Consider the following 22,168-nt stretch of genomic DNA (forward strand, 5'->3'; position numbering starts at 1 on the left):
GAAATAGCAACTGACCCCATTACTCTGCCCTTCGAAGTCTGATGTGCTAGTTCAGTAGAACAAGGAGGGTACTGAATGCATTTTGAAAGCAAACACAGTTTAAAATGTATTACACACAATGAGGGAATCATTTTATTAGATTATGGAAGACAGCAGCATTTACAGTATAAAAAGTTACAAGGGTAGCAGAAAAAGTATTTTTGGTTTAAATACTTAGGATTATACTGGGGAACATGTGAAGGATAGTACCCTTTCTAAAGCTACCTTCTAAACCAGGTTATCAAAATAAGTTTTGAATATTTAGCAAAGTAAAAAAAAGTTACAACAAACATTGTTATAAAATGCTTTAATAAATAGTTTTCTTCTGAAAGTTATTTAAGAACATGTCAAACAAAATGTACTAAACAGAAGATCCTGCAAAACAATTCCTGCGTTCGTGTATAAAATAACTGGTTTCAAAACATTCATGTTTACATTGTTCATTGGCCAGGGTTTATACTTTCAGATAAACATCCGCTCTTCTCACTGGTAAGATAACTAAGCATATGTAGTGTTATGTTTTTCCAGTAATTAAAAATAAACGTATAGTTTGCCCAGTTATAGCAATTAAAGCTTTTAAAAAGTCAAACACAAAATGCACAAGCCTTCCATTACGAACAACCGTTTCTCTGAGGTACTCCATCTTCTGACTTTGCCAACCTTTTCCTTAGCACGATAGATGAATAAGCACAACAGAAACAAGAATGAGGAAAATATTGTTCCCTTCATTAGGCCTGTATTTAAATGCAAAAAAATATGTAATACCACATGTAATTAACATTCACAAAAGAAAAACAATGCCTTGCTATGCTGTACTGTACAGTATATGCACCCTCTAGCGCTCTTGAGATGGGAAGAACTTGGGTAAAATAAACGTCTCTGGACCTATTTACATGTAAAATGATTGTGTTCCAATGTGAATACAAATGACCAACAGATTCCTAACATTGATTGTATCAACTAACATCTTCTTCTAATCTGGACATAATACAAAAAAAGTTTTATAAACTGCCATAAAACCTCCCTTTTGGCAACATAAATTAAAAGGAATGACGTAAAAAAAGACCAAAATATTTTAAGTTATTAAATCAAATATACAGAGTGATTCATTTAATATATACATATTTACAAAAGAAGCATTTTCACAATTACAAAATAAACCATGTCAGTTAGGGAAACAGTTCTCAAAATTTAACTATATCAGTATGGCAGTCTTTGACAGTTGCTATAGAAAAAGTTTAATCTCAAGGCACTTGTCACATGCTTCAATACTGCAATTCTAAAGTAATTAAAACAAAAATAAAAAAGGCCACTTTTAAACCACAGTTGAAAGATCTCTATAATTTTTGTTCCTGTTACAAAGTGTGTAAGGCAAATTTGAAAAAAAATCTTACAGAAGCTACTAACGTAACAAGTGCAGTGAGCTGCCATTAATAGAGATTTGAAGTCAAGAAACAGTTTAAGTTCACACAATTTCCTCAACCAGGAGGTTTTAAAGCCACCATTAAATTAGAGCAAGTAATAAAAAGAAATACATTCTGTAAACAGTGTACAGTCTCTTGTAATAAACTTTACACATATATTGAAAATACAACCTCTCTCCTTTGCCATACAGCGAGTGTATTACAAGTAAACTTTACAAAAATAGCAACTATCAAAGATTACTCTTTTTTTTTTACATTGACAGTCATTGAATAATTTATACAAGGCTAAAGAAACAAAATAAACTTTTTTTATTTTATTATTTTTATTTATTTAAATTTTTTTATATTTTTTTTTACGCAAAATAAAGAAACTATGAACATTCGACTCCAGATATTTTAGTCCTTGATGCAAAGTGGAGATGTCAATTTCCCCCTCCCCATTAAGTGTAGGCACAGCACGCCTATGTTCTGAATACAGGTTAGCCTCTACTGCCTTCAAAGTTTGATGCATTCACATTTTTTACAGATCTGTTGTCCATTTTGCTTATATGATGGGATCTCTTTACTGGACTGCTCTCTGATGTGTCAGATGCCTTTGCTGACAAAGGCACTGCAAGTTTGTTTGTGAGGAATTTGTCCATTTCCATGACCTCTCTTTCCTCCTCCTCCTCCTCCTCCTCTTCCTCCTCATACTCTACATACTCCTCCACTGCATCACAAGTTCTTTTTTGAGGAGATATAAAATTTTTACATTCATAACGAATGTCTTTGTTACTGTAAGGTTTGTCTATAGGATTTCTTATGGGATTTAAAGGTGCCCATTGGTTGTTGGTACTCTCCTCTCTAGGTGGGCGACTTCTCTCTCGCTCTTTTCTTCTCTTTCGAGTCCACCACACACAGATGATTATACAAGTCAGCCATACAATACTAAAAACTACACAGAGTATTGGAACCAGATAATCTAGGGGACAAACCAAAACAGAAAGCCTGGTTATTGAAACTAGTTAGACAATGGTGAGCATCTGCAATAAAAAAATATCCATACATATGCTGTAGGTACATCCTCTCAGAATCCTTTTGGAAAGGATGGAATTGCCACAATATATCAAGTTAATTTTCTCTACTCCTTTTGAGTGGCAAAAATGGTTCCTGAGAAATACGATGGCAGAAAAATCAGAGGAGATTTCTGTTCTACTGGACATTGCTACATGAGTATACCAGTGGTATGAAATACTAGTGGAACTACACTGATTAGTTGGTATCTGGATTGTCTACTTCCTGAAATGTAACTGGAAGAAAGTGACATATGAACTCTGTATTCATTGTTTCTCTCTATGTGAATGTATGTACTACTGATGATACAGCTATTTTCTAGAAAATGTAACTAGTCCAAATACTTTTCTATATAGATAAAGCACTCTCTGTATTCCCTCATTTGAGTTAATGGAAACTATATTCTTTTCAAATGTGTCATATGGCTTTTTTTTTTTTTTTTTTGTTTAAACTTGCTTGGTTTAATACCCTGAATAGTGATCATGTGAATTAAAAAACCATTACATCTAGCACTCTGCTTGTTAGTTTTATTTCTAAAAGTACTAGTTTTTCATTTGTTCAAAGTTATTGATATTTGCTGTGACTGCATTCCGTCAGTGCAAACATACATCTTCTTGCATATCACATTACAAGGTAACAGTCAATCAAAGTAGCACTTTTTCCTTTCTCCTTTCCAGCAAGCCCCAGTGAGTGCTTCCACAGCTACATGAACACAGAAATATGGCAGAGAACAGGCTATTTGCCTTGCAAATTATGTTTTTAAAAATCAGCCTCTGGGAGATCACTTGCTTTGGAAATGTATTTTTTGCTAGCTACTTTTACATCCAGTGGAGGAAATTTTCACTTTACTTCTCCAAAGTCAGGAAGGGAAGCAATATTAGAGGCAAATATGGAAGAGGAAGTTTCAAGAGAATTCAAAAGATGGGATAGTTGGTGCTTTTCTTTGAGACTTGGGGTATTGCTAGGGAATGATTATGCAAGATTCTAGTCATATCCTATGCCAGCCAACACTATGCAGTCAGATTGTGCAGCAGGAATACCATGCCATTAATTGCCTTAGATAAACTTAAGATCAGGAAGAATTAAGTCAGACTATGGGTGAGCATTCTCCAGTATAAGTGTTATATGGCCATGGTACCTAGCTACACCAAGATCTGGAACACATTTCCTTCTTAAACAGATGCCAAAGAGATGGATTTGCATGTCTGTCTTGCCTTGTCCAAGAAAGAAAAAATTTGTTCAGAAGTTTTTTTGGACAAGCTATGTAGAAGCCTCAGTTTCAGTTTATTGTGAATGAGGCAGCCAATGAGGGTATGCAAATCTGCCCTGCATATCAGAACACCAAATGCAGCTTAGCCATTAAGACTAGAGGGCTGAGTCAACTTGGAATGCAGAGGGCCCATATTATATTTCATCCATTTGCAGGACAGACTTCTACAGAGTTATGCTTCTCTTTCTGCTGTGACAGAGGAACTAAGTCACTGCTGTGCTCTCAAATTCAATTAGATGGTGGCTGAAGGTAGAATACTTCAAGGAGAGGAGGGCCATTCCCACCAACTTCACTGCCAAGATGAGGATATTAAACCTGCATTCTCATGGCAACTGACTTCTGCCTTCTGCACAACCCATGTTGCATCACCACTGAAGTAGGCTTGTGCCCATGGTCACCTGAATACAAGAGGCCTTGGAGGGAGTCCCTCCCATTGGGACTCTGTCCCATCACCAACCCCAGGATGGTCTATCTGCTTAGATCTCGAAATGTATGAGAGGTAGATGAAGTGTTTAGCTCAGAATCTCCTATCTAAAGAAGAAGATGTGCCTGATCATCCCATATACCTTATGATTCAGATAGTCATGGATGGAGATATTGGCCTTCAGAGGCAGTTGAGAGTTAAGAACGAGATACTGTTGCCAAGTTAATTTTAAAGTAGGCCAGCCAAAGACCATGAACAACAATATTTAATTTGTAGATTCCATGCGCGTTCTTAGGAAGATATGGAGCAATCAGGAGCCAAGTACACTGCACCTACTATTTTAAGGATGGGAGGGAGTATTTGATGACCTTCCTATAGTTAGACTGGCTTCATCCTCTGGGGCTTTCTAATCTATTGGAGGAGAAGTGGAAGACTAAGTGATCCCATTCCTCAAGAATGACTCTCCTGGGGGCAGAAGATATGACAGCCTGAGATCAGAATCTGGATCCAAACCTACCTACCTCTAGAGAATTCCTGTCCAAGAAAGAGATGAAATATGCAGTTTTTTTTTTTTTTGCCTCACAGGAGAAAAAAGTGCAAATTCGAAGATGAAGAGCGCCTTCCCCACTCTAGCAGTGAAAGCAAGGAGGCCATACAGGTACTGACAAAACTGTTGGTAGAGGAACTCCTTGGATGAACCCCGGAGAAGAGAAGAACTGCTATATCGCCCATCACCAGAAGCTCCCATTCTGGATTCTTGTAAGGGGGGGGGGGGGAGAAGAGATCCACTAAGGGATTCCACAACTGCCTCCTATCACACGCTGTGCTGAGAGGGACGGCTGTCTGGGACAAAAGCATCTAGAATGTTCGCACCTGCCTCACAGTCTAGAAAAGACTGACTGCACTTTAACTGTGTCTGCGATGATTGGTGCTCATAACATCAGTTAGGTGTCGCGGCGCCGCGTGCAGTTCGTTGCCCCACGAAGAATTTTAACCGCTAGCCACTCTGGTGGTGGCTCGGCGCCACCGATGCCCGCTATCGCCGGATAATACCGCTGCCTGACCAGCATCCCCTTCAGTCCATCTTGCTGCTACCCGACGAGGGAAGGAGGCGGGTGTGAATGGATATAGCAACACATCTCAAAGAAACTAACAGTAACAAAGTGAGTAACCGTCTTCTTCGAGTGCTTGCTCATCCTTCCAGTTAGGTGACCCAAGCTTATGTATGGCGTGGGGTTGAGTGAAATAGCAAAATGTTAAAACTGCTCGAGCCAAGGCTGCAGCAATCCTGACTGTTTGAACCAGAGCATAAATGCGAAAGCAAAGGGAATACTGAGGACCAGGGAGCGCGTGACAATCCGGGGGCACGAGTCACAAGGCAACAGAGAGCGACCTGGTAAATGCCAATGGTGATGGGCTGGGGGAAACGGAGCCAAATCAAACAAAGTGCGGTGCACGCATCAGACCCAAGATGGGATCCTGAGAGAAAACAAGTAGGCCTCCTCGTCTGCCACGTGACCAAGAGTAGGGCGTGTACAAATCGTTTTGTCCACTCAACATAAAAGCGAGGGCTGTACAACGTCCAAAGTGCAATTTGTTGTCCCATCGCGTTGAGAGTGGGAACAGGAAAGGCCGAAACCAGTCCTTAGGAGGAAAGCCGGGTGTGTCATAATGCACCTGGCCTTGGGAACAGAGCGTATGCAGAACCACCGTAAACCTGAGCTCAGAGACTCGCGCAATAATAAGCTAACGAGGAAAATAGCCGGTCTCAAGACAGGTATAAGCAGCAAGCCGTCGCTAAACTCGGCTGAATGAGAGACATAAGTCTGGTGAAAAGCAGGTGAGTCCCAGGTGGGCTGGCGCGTACATAAGGGTAACGCTCCAGCCCTGAGGAACCTCCAACATAATTGAGAACGACCACCTGAGCCTGGTGGAAGTAGAGAGGCTGCAATGTACGCTCTCATGATGACACCGCTAGGGCCCTGCTGTGAGGCCAAGGTATCCAAAAAGAGAATCTGAACCTCAGCAGAGTAAGCTTAAGCGTCCGCACATGTAGGAGAAACGCTTCCGACCTGCCAGGTACGGACCAGGTGGAAGGCTGCCGCTACCCCACTTCCCCGATAACAGCATGCAGCCACACCAGAGGCGAAGAGACTGCAGGTGCCAGCGGCGAGTCTGCCGTGGTCCTGAGGAGAGTAAAGGTCTGGTGGAGTGCAGGAAGGGATGGATGAAGCTAGCAAACGTGGTGTATAGTGCTCTGAGCCACGCTGGAGTGAGCTGGATGGTGCGCGCACCCCCGCGAGTTTGAGCATGACCCCAATGCCGGAGAGCGTAAAGTCAAAGGATTGGCCAATTCCATGCATGAGGACAGGTCCGAATCGCCCCGGGAAGACGCTTGCAGGAGCAGAACCTCGGACATTTCATGTTCGCCGTAACGAACAGTCCATATGGGGAAGAAATCCCCACTTCTGGTAACAGAATGGATCACATCGGGCAGGGACGACCACTCATGAGACCAGAAAGACCTGCGAGTCCAAGCGCCAAGGCTTCCAATGCCTGGGAAAAGGATCACCAGAATCGAGTGGGCGAGGCCAAAGGCCCAAGATTGAAGGCCTCCGACAAAGGAGGAGAACCATGGCCCCTCCCAGGTTTCATGCACACGTCCGTGCGTTGGCTGTAAACACTGAGCCGCCACGGCCTCGAGCTCCTGCTTGAACCCTGGCACGCAGGGACGCTCTCATTGTCGACATTAATGGGGAACGCCACTCTGAGAAACCAAAGGCCGTAACTGAGGTACGAGGTGAGCACTGAGCCGAGAATGACTGCTCCATCGCACGGACAGTGAGGGCTGGCGGATGAGCGGCATCCCTGCCACATCAGGGAGGTAAGTATACCACCATCAGGAGCCAGGGCGCGAGGAATGGGTACTATCGTGACCGTGACGCCTGCTGGCGGTATTGTCGATTGAGCAAACGTGGAGAGACAGAGGCAAGAGCTTAGCGTGTTGTACAAACTAGCAGCAGCGCATGGTGACCCAGGAACCGAGACAAAGTGCGAGCCGAGTCGGTTGGGGAAGTTTGCCAGACCTCGGAGATGTTGCCATCGAACTCTGAAAGCCGTGGCGTGGTTATAGCAGGATCCGGCTAGCTCGAGTCCAGGATAGCTCCTAGGAAGTCTAAGACCCTCGGGGAACAAGGATTCCATAGTGATCATCAGGCCAGACATTAATAGGTCCCTGACGATGCCACACAGCCGAGTGATGTGCCTGGAGTCTCCTCAGATAAGCAATTGTCCAGATCAGAAAAACGCATATTCCGACAATCGGCGAGGTGGGTGGTGCGACTACAGCCACACACTTGTAATGCCTGGGGCTGTAGAAAAGCCCAAAACAGCAGGACCGAAAACTGGAAGTAACTGACGGTTGGCTAGAAAGCGGAAGTATCTCCTGTTTGGAGGAAAGATGGCAAGTGAAAGTACGCATCCTTCAATCAGGGCGGCATATCCAGTCTCCAGATCCAGATCAGGATAAGTTCCCAAGGGAGACATCGGAACTCAACCTTTATAACTGGATGATCCTGTAGGCTAGGACAGGTCCGAGACTACCCATATGGAGTGGGGATTAAGGAAGGGGAGAACCCTGCCCCCTTCATATCCATCTGGGTCTCACCTCTGTAAGAGGAACGCGCCTGAAAGGATCCTGAAGAGGGACAGGGAGAACAAATGGAGGTGGTACCCATACTCCACCATGCAAACCGAGTAACTGGGACCAGCCAAGAGGAAGGAGGGATCCCGCGGGACCCACCCGGCGCACCTCGAGAAGATTTGGTCCCGGGGTGATTGGCGAGGGACCTCGACCCGTGCCCTCTAGGGTCCTGGCATCGCTGCGACCACCTCAACCGGCCGTCTGCCAAAGTCCTATCTGGGCTGAGGCAAACAGAGTGTGGCGGTGTGCGGGATGAAAGGCCCTGCAGTAGGTCATCGGCGTATCACGCCAAGAAGCCGCGCATAGGACCTGGCCTTCAGGCTTGCAGCCTGAGTGTTTCATACACCGCAAAGAGGCCTTACAACAAATGGTAAGTGTGAAAGGCCAAGTTAAAACCTGAAGCCAGGAATGGCTCCGCCAGGCAACAAGGCCTGGAGAGAAGCTCTGGCCGCCTTTTCCGCCTTCCTCCAAGAGGCAGTTGAACTCTGCGGGAGTCTGAGGTAGAGCTCCATAAATTACCACACCAGCACAGGTGTTATGATAGAGGGGCTAACAGGCTATGATGCCACGCGGCTATATAGGTCTTCAGAGTACACCTTGCGGCTGATCAGGGTCATTTCTAGCCCCCTCGATTTCGGCGCGCGCCTCTGGCATACCATCCCCTTTTTTTCTAACAACTCCTGAATGACTAGGACAGGGAAGGAGGACGACAGACAAGTATGCGTACCCTCCATAGAGATTCGGCATTGGCCTGATGGTCCGAAATAAACGGTAGGCCCCTCTAGTGGGGCAACAGCCGATAGAATTCCCTACCGGTCCCCTACCTCCGGACCTCACTGACCTGAGGTCCGCATTGAGTTTTTATCCTCCATAAGGAGGTCCTGATGGGCTCTCAGGTGTAGTGCACACCCAAATCGCGATCCTGAGCATAAGAAGCTGTACCGCGTGAAAGAACAACTGATCGGGCCGATGGCCATGCGAGTGCTGAAAAATCATGGCAGAGCTCTGAAACTGTACCAGACCTTGCCAACTCAGCAACCTTGGATCGGTACGCGGATAGCACACCATACCTGGAACGAGATCCGGACCGCCAACCAGAGCGGCGCGGAGGTCGACAGAATCACGAGTCGGAGCGGCTACGAGTCACAGTGCCTGTAGACTGTGAACTGGTCGGGCGACGACGAGAACACCCAAGTCCCCGGGTCGGTGCGGGCCGAACACCCGGGTCGTGAACAGGACACCGACCGGTGCAGCGAGTGCGAGGAGAACACATTGGCCTGCATCGATAGCATGGCATCGGGAGCGGAGCACCGACGGGACCTGGACGCTGCGGGACCGGTCATGACGGTGCCGCTCGCTCGCCGACAGAGATGGTTGTACAAGGAGGCTTGCAGAGAAGAAGTATTACATGCCAGCCGGGGGTTCAGGCAGCCTCTACTCTGTCATGGCAATGAGATCCCTCGCCATAAGGAATGTCTCCGGCGCGGAGGGAACAGTAAGCTTGACCATAGTGCGTACCGGGGAGCTGTCAGGCACCGGATTCGACGGCCCTCGTGGGACCGGGATCGACGGTGCCAACGTCCCCAGTGCCTCGACAGGTGTCAGTGCCGGGCGATCCAGCTGAGACAGGCTCTGTCTGCGGTGCAGTTTGCACGGGAGCAGTAGGAGCAGGGAGCTCGACCATGGCGTGTGCCGGGGAGCAGTCAGGCACTGGATTCGACGGCCCTTGTGGGACCGGAATCAACAGTGCCGACGTCATCAGTGCCTCTGCAGGTGTCGGTGCCGGGCGATCCGACTTAGACGAGCCCTCTGGCTGCGGTGCAGTTGGCACAGAAGCAGCAGGAACAGGGAGCTCAACCACGGCGTGCACCGGGGAGCTGTTGGGCACTGGCAGGAGGAGTTGGGGCTTCCTCGACCTGAGAGAGAGGGAACGGTGCCGAGTCAACTTCAGTGCCGGCAACGGCCGGTGTCGACGGGGTCCAGTGCCAAGGAGGCGCTTCTGTCCGCTGAGTGGCCAGCGCTCAGTGCAGAAGATGAAGGATAAATGAAAGTGCCGCTCCATGTTGTTCTCAGCTTAAAAACCTTGCAAATGGGCACTTAGCTGTGAAATGCGATTCCCTGAGGCACTGCAAACAGGAGTCGTGTGGATCTCCTGTCAGCAACAACCTGTGGCAGGCCAAGCACGGTTTAAGAACCGGTGAGCCGGGCATAGGCTCCGGCACCGGTTGCGGGAAAGGGCTACTCCCCAAACCCCGCTAACTATTACTAAACTAACTATGCTAGCAAAGAAAAAACGCATAAGTACATAAATATATATATAAAAGGATTATAACTATATAAAACGAGAAATATGAGTAGCTAGGGAAGTGGAGGTCAGCTAAGCTGCACTCCACTGTTCCAACGACCGACACGGGCGGTAAGAAGGAACTGAAGGGTGGCTGGGTCAGCAGGGGTATATATCCGGCGCCATAGCGGCGCCACTCCAGGGGGCGCCCAGCCGACCCACCGAGTATTGCTAGGGTAAAAATCTTCCGACGAACGTGCACGCAGCGCGTGCACACCAAACTGGAATGGCTGAGCAAGCACTCGAAGAAGAAGTGAAGAATCCATGCAGAGAACCATAATACAATCTGAATGAATATGGAGAGCAATGACTGTCTGTATCAGACCAGATGTTAGGAAACGGTAAGTATCTAATTCTTATTGAAGTGACTAGGCATTGAGTATGCTCAGCACCTTGCAAGGTTGCTCATATCATGACCTTTTCTGCTCCTGAGATGGAGACTTTGAAAGTTATACTATAGTTCCACTGGTGCCCTTTTCCCTGTTTTGTCATCTAGAACAAAATGACAAAAGGGGGGGCAGGAGGGGTGGGAGAGAAGGGACAGAGAGAGAGAGGCAATTCAGTGTGCCATTAAATGACACATTTGTTATGAGGCAGGAAACTGAGATCCTGCTACAAAAATGAAGTAGAAAGAGGGTGACAAAACAGCTTCTTTATGATTGACTGCTATGGCCCCCCTGGCAGGACATAGGAAGAAAGTTATAAAATTGGTAGCGTCAGAACACTGAGTATACTTAACACACTAAATGTATCTTTGACTTACCCGATGATGAATGCCCAACAACTATGGTCTCTACTTTGACTTCAGTAACTGCCAGCATAACAGTGCTGTTTTGCCGTTTGGTGATTGCATTTACTATTGTATTAGCAGCGTTCTGTATTAGACTGTTATCTTGCTCATCTTGGTGTGGGATAAAAGACTAAGAGGGAAAAATGGCAAAAACATTTTTATAATTCTTGATCTGTACTTCTCTATATCAGTGATTAATCTTAACTTAAATTAGTCGTAAAGATTGATAGTTACATTGGAAGCAGTTTAGAACATCCTAATTTACTATTTCCACAGGGTGGCTGGTTCAGTTTGAAGTAGTATGGAAATATTACGACAATACTATACTCTAAATCTGTCATATGGCAGGAAGACATTGTCTCCTGCTATACAGCAAGTAAAGGCAGCAGACCTCTATATTGCTTACACTGTCGAGCCAAACTTAGTCATAGTGTAAAGAGTTTCAAGATCTCTCAATATTAGCTTGCACTAATGACACCATCCATTATATTTAAACTTTGCAGGTCCCTCTATTTGCATCATAGCTCAGTATGCTCTTTACTGGCACTAGTAAGCAAAGATAGTCTGATAACACTTTCTGGCTCGATTTACTGTCCTACAACCTAAAAGCAACTTACAAAAAAGATCCTCCCCAAACTCCCTTACAAGAAACCAAATAGTTCAGCAGATTTAAGTCAACTACCACTTAGCTGACTCATATCCCTGACAGATCTCCCCCATGGCTCCCTCCACTAATGTTTTCAGTGCTTTCTCTGAGCATCCTGGAGGCTGTACGTATGGCAGTCATGAAAGTTTCTTTACTCGGTTTATGTGCCCCACCAATAACTTTTTGCCCTCAAGGGCAGTTTAGTGTCTCTGCTGAGATTGTCAATAATCATGCCAGGTGACTGTTTTTGTGATTTGGGTCACTGTGCACTAATAATTGTACTCAATTTATTCAAATAGACAACTTAGCATAAAAAATAAGATGACAGCAATTTTCTGCCAATGTGAGAACTGAGTGTTTTAATACAGATCTATGAGGTAATAAACAATTATAGTCAAACCTTAATAGGGATACTAGTTTCTGTGTTTGAACATGGGAAGAGTAAATAAAAAACACACATTCAAATCAATCTAACTAGACAAACAATTTTCATGTTTAGTTCAGGAGAACTGTCTAGTACTTACAATAGCAACTTCCACGGCATTCTCTGTGGAGTATGATAGATCACACAATACGATCAAAGTCCTGTCACTAGAAACACTCCGAGTGGCTGGTAAATATCGAATTTCAGAGCAAATGTTTTCAATGGTAGTGCCCTATTGGAGGCAAGATAAATCATATCTTTTAGCGCAAGTTAAAAATTGTATTTAAAAGGCTACTGGTGTATGCAGCTTTTTCCATCAATTTATTTTACATAGTTATATGAATTCTGGCAAAAACAAGCGTGGGACAGATTCTCTGGTGTACTCTAGCAATATCTGGAGGGAACCAGAACTGTCTGAACAGCATATACTGGTAAGTACTTAGCCAGTTTTATACACACGTTTAAGGAGAAATATTAAAATAAGCCTTATTTAGCCCTCTAAATTACAGTGGGGTTGTTTTTTTGCACGCACTGCGGCTGAATGACATCATTATGGAGCAAAGTTCTCACAGTACAGCTACACACATGATAAAAAGCAGCTTTGTAAACAGAGGGCAGTAGCAGAAATTGATAATAAGCATATTTTATATGCACCTACACAGAGTATACACCAGAATCTAGTGTTTCTATACTATTGAGCAAGTATAACAGTTTTGTTCTCACCTGAGGTACCTTGTCTCTGTTAAAAATTAAAGTAATTCTGGCACAATTATTGTCTAAATATCCAGAACTAGGCGGACACTTGATATTGACAGGTAGAGGCTCTGATGTGCTGCATTCTCCCCAGTTGGTACAAGGTGGTTGAAAACATTTGATATACATTATTTCTTGGCATTCTTGACCAATGGGGCACCAATTATTTGCATGATCCTGATATTTCTGTAATAAACATGGTTTTCCCCCACACCACACCTAGAAATTAAAGGAGATGAAAAATTCCATGAGTTATTGTTGATTAGCTACAATAGTGCATTATAACTAGAATTTACAGGAATTACCAGTAAGCCACAGAAAATGGTAATGATCAAATGCAACTTTTATTCTTACTGAAAACAGTAATTTCCTACACGTCATGTGCTGTAGTTTTAACTACTGTATCTCTCTTTAATAGTGTGCTTCAGATTTATACTCATGATAAAAAGCTTGGCTGTGTTTTCCTAGTGTGACAATGATGATCATACCATCCCCACCACAGCCTTACAAGACTTTTCATACAAAGCACTTAAAGATGCTAAGTATCATTAGCCACATTTTTGGGAAAATGAGGCCCAAGGTCATCCAGCAGGCTAGTGGCAGAGCTGCGATGATTATTTGTATTACTATAGCTCCTAGGACAAGGACCACATTGTGCTAGGCACTGTACAAAACACAGAACAAGAGAGTCCCTGCTTACAAATTAACAGACGGATACAGAACATACAAAGGGAAGTGGACGGAAACAGTGAGACACTTTTGGTCCGTGTGATGGGCAGTAGGCTCAGCATAGCAGCAGTTTATGTGGTGTCACATCTTTTCTGTGATGGCTACAAAGAGCTCTAAAGAGGAATTTGAAGGATGACAATAGTTAGTCCTGCAAATAGTTTGTGGGCCTCCTCCTAAGCTTGAGGAGTGTTCCATCCACTAGGCCAGGGGTTCTCAACCTTTGTCCTTCTGAGCCCCCTCTCCCCTGCCACAAGATGCTATAAAAATTCCATGGCCCACCACGCCACAACTGTTTTCCAGTAGATTAAAAGCCAGGGCTGGCATTAGGGGTTAGCAAGCAGAGCAATTGCCCAGGGCCCTGCAAAGCGAAGTTGCTCAGGCTCCCGCTTCAGCCTGGGAAGAAGGGTTCAGGCTTTAGCTTTGGTTCAGGATTCAGCTTTCTGCCCTGGGGCCCCAGAGAGTCTCATATGCTAGCCCTGCTCTGATTTATCTTGGAAGACCTGCTGAAACCTGTCTGTGGCCCCCCAGGGAGCCCCAGACTCCTCATTGAGAACCACTGCATTGGGTCATGTTACCTCTTCCTGATAACTTTGGGGTGGGAAGAGACACTCAGGTGAATAAGTACCATGCTACCTCACTAACACACTTCATTCCTCCTTCCTAGGAAGGTGTACTATAGGCACACACAGTTACTGGGAGGTATAGAACACCTCAAGCACAGCTACACTAACTGTATACACCAGTAAATGGTGTATCCTAATGTTATACAGATTCTCCTCCTAGGAGCACATATGGGACCCTTGGAAGTCTAGACTGGATAGTAAGGATGTAGACAGTCTTGTCATAGCCATGTCAGTCCCAGGACATTAGAGGGAATATCTTTCACTGGACAACTTCTATTGAGGCGAGAGAGACGCTTTCAAGCTTACACAGAGCTCTTCTTCAGGTAAAAGATATTACCTCACCCACTTTGTGTCTCTGGATATTAAGGAAGCATATATTTTATTCCATTATGTATGAAAGAGCCACAAAAACAAACAAGCTGTTTATTTACTGTGATGAATTCCACTTATAGCACACCTTTGATCACCTCACTTGCACTGCACCCACTAGTCTTCACTAGGACCATCATAATGAGCCTCCAAGAAGCTCGTAATCATTATGTTTTTAAAACAGATCTCAAATTCACATTATAAGCTATCTGAAAATGATCTAGAAAATCTTAGTTATAATTTCTTTGCACTTGAGGCACGTGTAGCTGGACAAAGAATATAACGGCAACTAGCTTTACTGCTGGACCAATCTGCAAAGTGGTTAGAGGTTTTTAAAAAAAAACTTGGCATTTTTTCCGACAAATTTTGTAGGAGACTATACTGTGGTGTAGTATTAGAGATTATTGGCGCTCACGTGAAATTAGCTCTATAACTCACAAGCAATGAACAACATTGGTACTATTTTTCATAGCTCTCCAGATGAAAAGCCAGTCTGAGTTAGTACCGCAAGTCCAACTGTACAGTCCTGAACACAAGCACTGTATTCTAGTGATAGTCTGAAAGCAGTGCAGAAGTTTGGAATGTTCGATATAGCAAAGTGGAGACGAATTAGTGGGCAGATGATGCACTCAAACTGAATTTATCATGCATCTTTACCAATATGATACATATATGTATCATATTGGGTAAGGTTAATATATTATAGTATATAGTAGGGGTGATGTACATGGGGAAAGAATACAGAAGGAAGGGGACTGAAGACTAGTAATTGCACATGAAGAAATCCAGGTACAGAAGTACAGTTGAAAAGAGTATTTCAGAAGAATATTTATAGGTCTAATCATTACCTTGGTGCAGTCAATATGTCCATCCAAACAGTGGCAGTTGTTACATTCTTGATCCCATCTGCTACCATGAGGAAGTGACATTCCTTTAAGCCAGCAAGATTTTCCAAAACCAATCACTTTAAAAAAAAATTGAAGTACAGTTAGTCTTTTAAAGCACTGAACTAATACAGGCCTAAATTAATTTGATCTACCTACAAGAGCGAATAGCATAGACAATAAAAACTGTGTTGGTAATGAAATTAACTCAGGAAGCAACTGAGTTAATCTTCTACTAGTTAAAAAAAGAAAAGGAAAAGTTACCTTCTTGGCATCTAGGGCCAACTCTTCCAGGAGGACAGGTGCACCTGTATCCATTTATTTCATCTATACAGGTGGCACCATATGCACAAGGGGAGGACTGGCATTCATCAATGTCTAAACAAAAACAAGTAAAACAGTCAGTGGCAAAGATTCAGCATGTTTCATTATATGCCTAATTACAAGCGATCAAACAGGACATGATCTGCCTCCTCACTTGTAAGGAATGTTTTGCTATGGGTCTGTGCAAGAAATAATTTGACTTTTGTGCTACATGCAACAGCTGCTTAGTCTCAGCAGGTTGAGCCTTATTAAAATGCAAGTCCATTAAATATAGGCATCTGAATTCAAGCACTAAGTAGTAAATTGGCTTGGCCGTGTTTAAAACAAATGGACTTTGTTAATATAATTTGGCCTATCAAATGATGAAAAGTAACATTTATGAGTCTAGTCTCTTCTCCATACACCCATGTAACTTCTGTTAATGTCAACAAGAGAGGAAAACAGATCGAGTTAGTAGTTCAATAAAAAATGGAGCTAATTATCTTACTTTCAAAAGATTTTTAGAATCTCCTGAAATCAGAGCAAGAATTTTTGAAAAGAAACTCATATGCTTGGCCATAAAAACCCACCCCTTTAAAAAAAGGGCTAAGAATCAAATGCATATGTAGATGCACAGGGAAATGTATTTTTTGTAATGCTAAGGAAATGAACAGCTGTCATTTATACAGCACATCCTTTAATATCAGAATATACACAGATACTTAAAGTTGCAAAACCACGAACACCAAGGGCAGGTCTACACTATCGGTTAAGTCAATCTAACTTACATCGCTCACGGGTGTGAACCCCCCTCCCTCCCTAAGTGATGGAAGTTGTGTGCTGTCCACACCAGCGCTATGTTGGGAGGACATAGCTAATGTTTCTTGCTGAGGTGGAGTAAGGTGCAGGCAGTGCAGCTGTGCTGCTATAGGGTAGACTTGGCTACTGTTGGAAAGGAAAACACATAGGGTATCTCAGCATTTCTCCTTTTCCCAAACAAACATTTTAAAACAAATAAACTTATAAAACAAATTTCTTCCCAAGATTCACCATCATTATATAAGTGAGTGTGGTTTTTAAGTTGTAGTTTGTAACTGGAAGTGAAAATGGTATGGAACAACAACGTGCCAGTTATCAGCATAGCTAACGGAAAATGACAGCGGAAGTACACGTAGTTCTCACTGTCTCTGATGCCTTCCTGGAGGGCCAAGGTAGTGGTTTACCATTCTGTGCTAGATTCTTAGCGAAATCCTACAATTGGCTGGCGTTTTAGGAGAATACAATAGTACCTAAACCAAGCAAGTAGAGTATGTTACCACTCCTTGTTCCTTTCAAAAGGATCCTACTTAAGTCTATCAAATCACCATATATATGTTGATCAGCATTCACTCAGTACCACCACTGTCACCCTGAAGAAAAGAGTCATGGGTCAGTTCTCTAGCTTACTACACAGTAAATAAGGAAGAGTGCAAATCAGGACCCTGTAACAGATAAAGCTATCTTCTATATTAGCATGGTTACAGCTGTATCCCTCACCCCATAACTAGGCCACAAGAGAGTCTGCTTCAGCCTCTGAGCTAATGGACTTGCTCATGCTTTTAGGTACAGATGTCCCAGGTTCAGTATCTGCAGATATTCCAACCAAGGGCGTTGTTGTAAGTGGGGTGATATAGTTGCCAAGGTAACGCTGGGCTCCCCACTTGATACCCCCTGTTGGGTCATCTAGAGCGTAAACTCAGGAACTCTGGGCCTAAAGGCGTGAAACTCTTGCTGGAGTTGAAGGACCAGGTGCACAGGTACAGAGAGTCTACGTGTGGTCTTGCCACAAAGGGGGACAAAGAGCCACACAGTATTAACCATTTCGGGTTTTTATTTAAATTAACTACAAAGTTAATGTTTCAGTGTAAGGGTCATGTTCTTTTGGTCTTCCATTTCCGCACCTTACAAGCCACACAAAATGCATCAGTTAGTTTTTACAGTTCTCATGGTCGTATTGAAGGATAGCACTAAACAGTCCTTAAGATAAGCTTGCAAATGTGGTGCTACATGTTCCACGCATTACTCATGTGACTATACCCTGCCCTCATCTTTTTGTTTCGGTTAGCTATGAAATTTCCAACCTGTTATGTCAGCAGTAAGAATCCAGAGTAAAGAAACACTAAGTTATTACCGCAAAGAAGGCATTTGTTATGGTTTAAGCATAAAAATATGCAAAACTGTGCTCTCTCACTACAAAGCTAATGGCAGGAAAAACCCAAACAAAACAAAACAAAACACCTACATAAAATCCAGCAACAGATCTTGAGTACAATTTAAGCCAAGTCATTTTAGTTGCATTTATCAAATGAATAAAGGGATTCTGTTCCAGACAAAAAGAGCCCATTATTTACAAGGTGAGGATCAGTGTCTATGAATAATTCAGTTAGCTTCTGCTTCATTATTTGGGGTACAGCTGACCTAAGCTTAATGCATGAAATGTCAAAAGGTCAAGATAACAAAGATTTTGGGTCTCGATGGCATGACCTCTCAGTTCTTCAGCCATGCAGGTACTTACTAATTCTGCAGTCAGGACCAGCAAACCCAGGAGCACATTCACATCGAAACCAATTCACACCATCTACACAGATGCCTCCATTGTAACTGTAAAAATAATAAGCCTATCATTACAATGAATGCTCTCAGGGTAGGTTCACAAGCCTAAAGATAAGCAAAAACCCCAGTTCTTTCACATAATAGTCTGTTCAAATGCAAATTTCTATTGTCCCTATTCATGGTATTTTCTCACTGTTCAACAATATGGAATTAAAAATCCTTGCTAATTCATAATATGAGTATATTTAATAAACCATATGCATTGTTTTGTTGGTCTCTCTAATTAAACCTTTATTAATTAAACCTTCTGCTGCTGTTAAAAGGCATGGTCTGTTCCCACTAAGAGAAAGGATATTTCGGATACTGTTAGATAAAATATATTGCTTAATAACGCATCTGATAAGACAATATTATAGAAACTGTGGGAAAAAAGAATAATTAGAAACATTTATAAAGATATGAACACAACTCAGGAAAAAAATACAATGGCTGTGCACAAGCCGTAAAATAGAAATTGAAGGTTTTTCTCCCAGATTGTTTGGAAGTGTACAAAATGCAGAGTTTGGATCAGAAAATGAAAACTTGCAAGATTTACTGGATGTTTGCTTAACCCAGATGTCTGCATTTTAAAAACTTAAATTTTACATAAAAACAAAAAATTATGGGAGTAGCATTGTTAGTAGCAAAATGTGTTAGACAGTGGACAAAGGAATCTGTATTTTCAGTGTCAAGAAAGTGTGTATGAATATCCTGCTACTTATCACATTTCACCAAGACATTTTAGAAGATTCAGAACCAATATTTGATATTAGATGGGATATAATTTCTTGTATATATTATAGTAAGAGCTAAGCAAATAATTTTCAATGAATAATATGGGTGGACTAAAATTTGTGATGGCTACATTCTTCTTTCAGGGGAGTATTTCTCATTCAAACTTGATAGTAAATATTTTAAAGTTGATCTCCGTTGAGATTCACTACATAAAATGCTATTTAATACTTCTTTTGAAAGCTCATCCAGTCAAAGAATAGTACTTCTGGCATGAATACTAACACAAAAGATTTGGAAATAAATTTTTATCAATATTTTCATCAGTGAACTCTACATTTTACTTTCTGCCAACAATAGAGCAAACAAAAAGGAGCACAAAAAAAAAGCATATTTTGTTAAAAGTTTCAGCAAGAATGTTTAGAATGTTTTCTTTAGAGTGCAATTCTGATTCACTGAAGTATGAATATTTTTAAGAGTAATACATAACAGTATGTTCAAGTGCTATGAAAATAAAACAATAAACAGAAGTCTTTTAGTGCTTACCATGGATGGGGGTTGCAATCATTGGTATCTATAATAGAAGAGTATATGAATTGTAAAATATTCAGCATGCCAATTATAATCTGTAAAACTAAATCTATAATAAAACTAAAAACCTAAAGGAAAAAGCATAGTAAGCCAAAAGAATATTGTAGATGAAAATAAATTAAGGAAATGGAATATGGCATGAACTACAAAAAGGGTTGTTTTCAGGTGAAACGCCATAAGATGACAGTAAAATGGTTTAATATTAGCTTTTACATACAATGTAAGTGACAAATGCTGAAGATTTTATCTGACCATTTAATTCAGTGACCTTTGAACTCGTCTCAGTTGGACAGATCACAACTTCAGCAATTAAAGTGCTGTGGGATAGCAGCTACACTCAGGAACAGACAGCAAGACTATATTGCCAATTACAATGGTATTGGCTATTGCTAATTAAACCAGCCTCTAGTTTCTTAAAGGAGCTCTACTCCTTTGGCCTTTCATATGCATGTTTGCAATTTAGCCAGTTATAATAAAGTGTTTTTAAAAAAGTATTTATTTTACAAAACCTTGCAATTATAAGCAAATTCAGAGTTTTTAGGGTTAATATGACCAGTATACTCAACTTTGAACAATCTAATGAAGGCATAATTTCAGAGTTGAAATAAGGTGAAAATATAGTTCAGATGCAATGTTTTCTTCATGTTATGTCTTGAAGCAGCTGAAATGCAAGCTTTGCCCCACCTAAACAAATCATCCTGTTGGTATGTCCCTAAATAGTGAAATGTTATACTAAAGGAAAATAAAAGCCAACCATTTTAGCATTCTAAACAGGATATATAGTTCAGTCTGCTTCTTACTCCTGCTACTAGTTTTAGAGACAAAATATCCAGAGAGAAAACAAATCTTTGTAAAGTTTTGGAAATTAACTTTCAAAGATCATTTCTCCATAGGAAATTAAACGTTTACGTTGGCAAAAATTAGGTGCAAAACAAACAAGCTCTCACAGTCCATTAGACAAGTTTTGTCCCCTCTAGCCTGAATGATTCATATATGTTAGCACCTGAACATTAAAAACCTGCTTTGGTTTAGTTAACAGCTTTGAACCAGACACTCTAGTATCTTAGTGGAAAAAAAGGGAAGTCTTACTCTGTGTGCATGTACGTCCTTCCCATCCTTCTTTACAGATGCAAGAAAACGAATCGCCACTGCCAACACATGTTCCCCCATTCATGCAAGGGTTAGGAATACAGCTGCTGTTTTTAGCTTTGATTTAAATAAACAAAACAATTATGTAAAACAGTATCAAAATCTAGGATTTCAAACTCTGAACCTATGAACCAATGAAACAAGGGGGGAACTGCCATACTGGATCAGAGTCAAGGTCCATCTGGTCAGTGGCCAGTACCAGATGATATACAAGGGAAGGTTTAGGAATATAGATATAGAATATTATATCCCCTGTCTTAGGTCTTATCCTGATCCCTATTAGTCAGAGATTGCCGTAAGCATGAGGTTTAATATATCTTTCACATTTTTGTTATGACTAACTCTGGATATTCTTGTTATCCATACAAGTGTCCAATCCAAAAGTCTTGCTAGTTTCTTGGCCTCATACTCTTCCTGTGTCAACATCTAAGGACACAATGTGGTAACTATGAATGCCAAGCTATGATTTAAAATTCTATAACCTAGTTAAACATGGAGTACGATATATGTGAAATGGAACCAGAGTCCAGTGGAATGACTAAAACTGTGCTGTCTTCATTTTTCATCTCACATTCCTAGTGGAAGTTTAGTACTCATGAAAACAGTTCTTTAGAAAATGGAGACTGATGTCTTCCATTTGTTCACATCATAGGTACCCCCCCGGCAAAAAAACCAAAAAACCAAACAACAAAAAAAACCCAGCTCCACACAACACCCAACACAGCAATGTAAGCTTTCCCACATTATTCCCAATGAACTTCTACCATGCTTCTCCATGCCTATTCCATCTTTTCCTGGACGTCTTAGTAGGGAGGAGTCATGGTGCCAATTGTAATGCATATTTTTTATTATACGGACGTTCTACTGAATACTGGGTAGAAAATGACAAAATTCTTGTTCAGAGTCTACATGAAATGAAAGGCATTAAAAACGTGGTCAGTGGCCACTGGGTTGGATTTGAACTAGCCCCTCCCAATTACCAAACATTTGAGAGCTATCGAGAATCCTCTCTGCCTCAGCCCATTTTGGACTGTACCACAGAGTGAGTAAAGTTAAAAGCTTACCAATGTTGCAAGTGCTCCCTTTCCATTCTGGAGGACATGAACATCTAAAAGTGTCTCCATCATCATAACATGTTCCTCCATTGCTACAAGTATTGGCATCACACTGATATTCACCTAGGAGCCACAACAAAACAAGAACTAAGCAGCACATCAAGAGTGAACGGAAGTTAGCCAAGACATTAAACATTTTCTGTGACAGACATTGCAGAGTACGTTTGGATGT

At 42.1% G+C, this 22,168-nt stretch overlaps 1 protein-coding gene across 1 annotated transcript in view; it reads right to left on the minus strand.

Moving 5' to 3' along the window:
- Positions 1-331: 331 nt before the first annotated feature.
- JAG2 (jagged canonical Notch ligand 2) overlaps positions 332-22,168 on the minus strand; it is a 100,447-nt gene continuing 78,610 nt past the window's right edge. The window contains 10 exon segments of the mRNA XM_032768809.2: positions 332-2,424; positions 11,021-11,177; positions 12,218-12,349; positions 12,841-13,089; positions 15,440-15,555; positions 15,740-15,853; positions 18,333-18,418; positions 19,688-19,715; positions 20,822-20,938; positions 21,946-22,059. Of these exon segments, the coding sequence (XP_032624700.2) occupies positions 1,943-2,424; positions 11,021-11,177; positions 12,218-12,349; positions 12,841-13,089; positions 15,440-15,555; positions 15,740-15,853; positions 18,333-18,418; positions 19,688-19,715; positions 20,822-20,938; positions 21,946-22,059 (1,595 nt within the window). The 3' untranslated portion in view covers positions 332-1,942.

Source organism: Chelonoidis abingdonii, chromosome 4 (assembly GCF_003597395.2).
Source record: "Chelonoidis abingdonii isolate Lonesome George chromosome 4, CheloAbing_2.0, whole genome shotgun sequence".
Lineage (NCBI taxonomy): Eukaryota > Metazoa > Chordata > Testudines > Testudinidae > Chelonoidis > Chelonoidis abingdonii.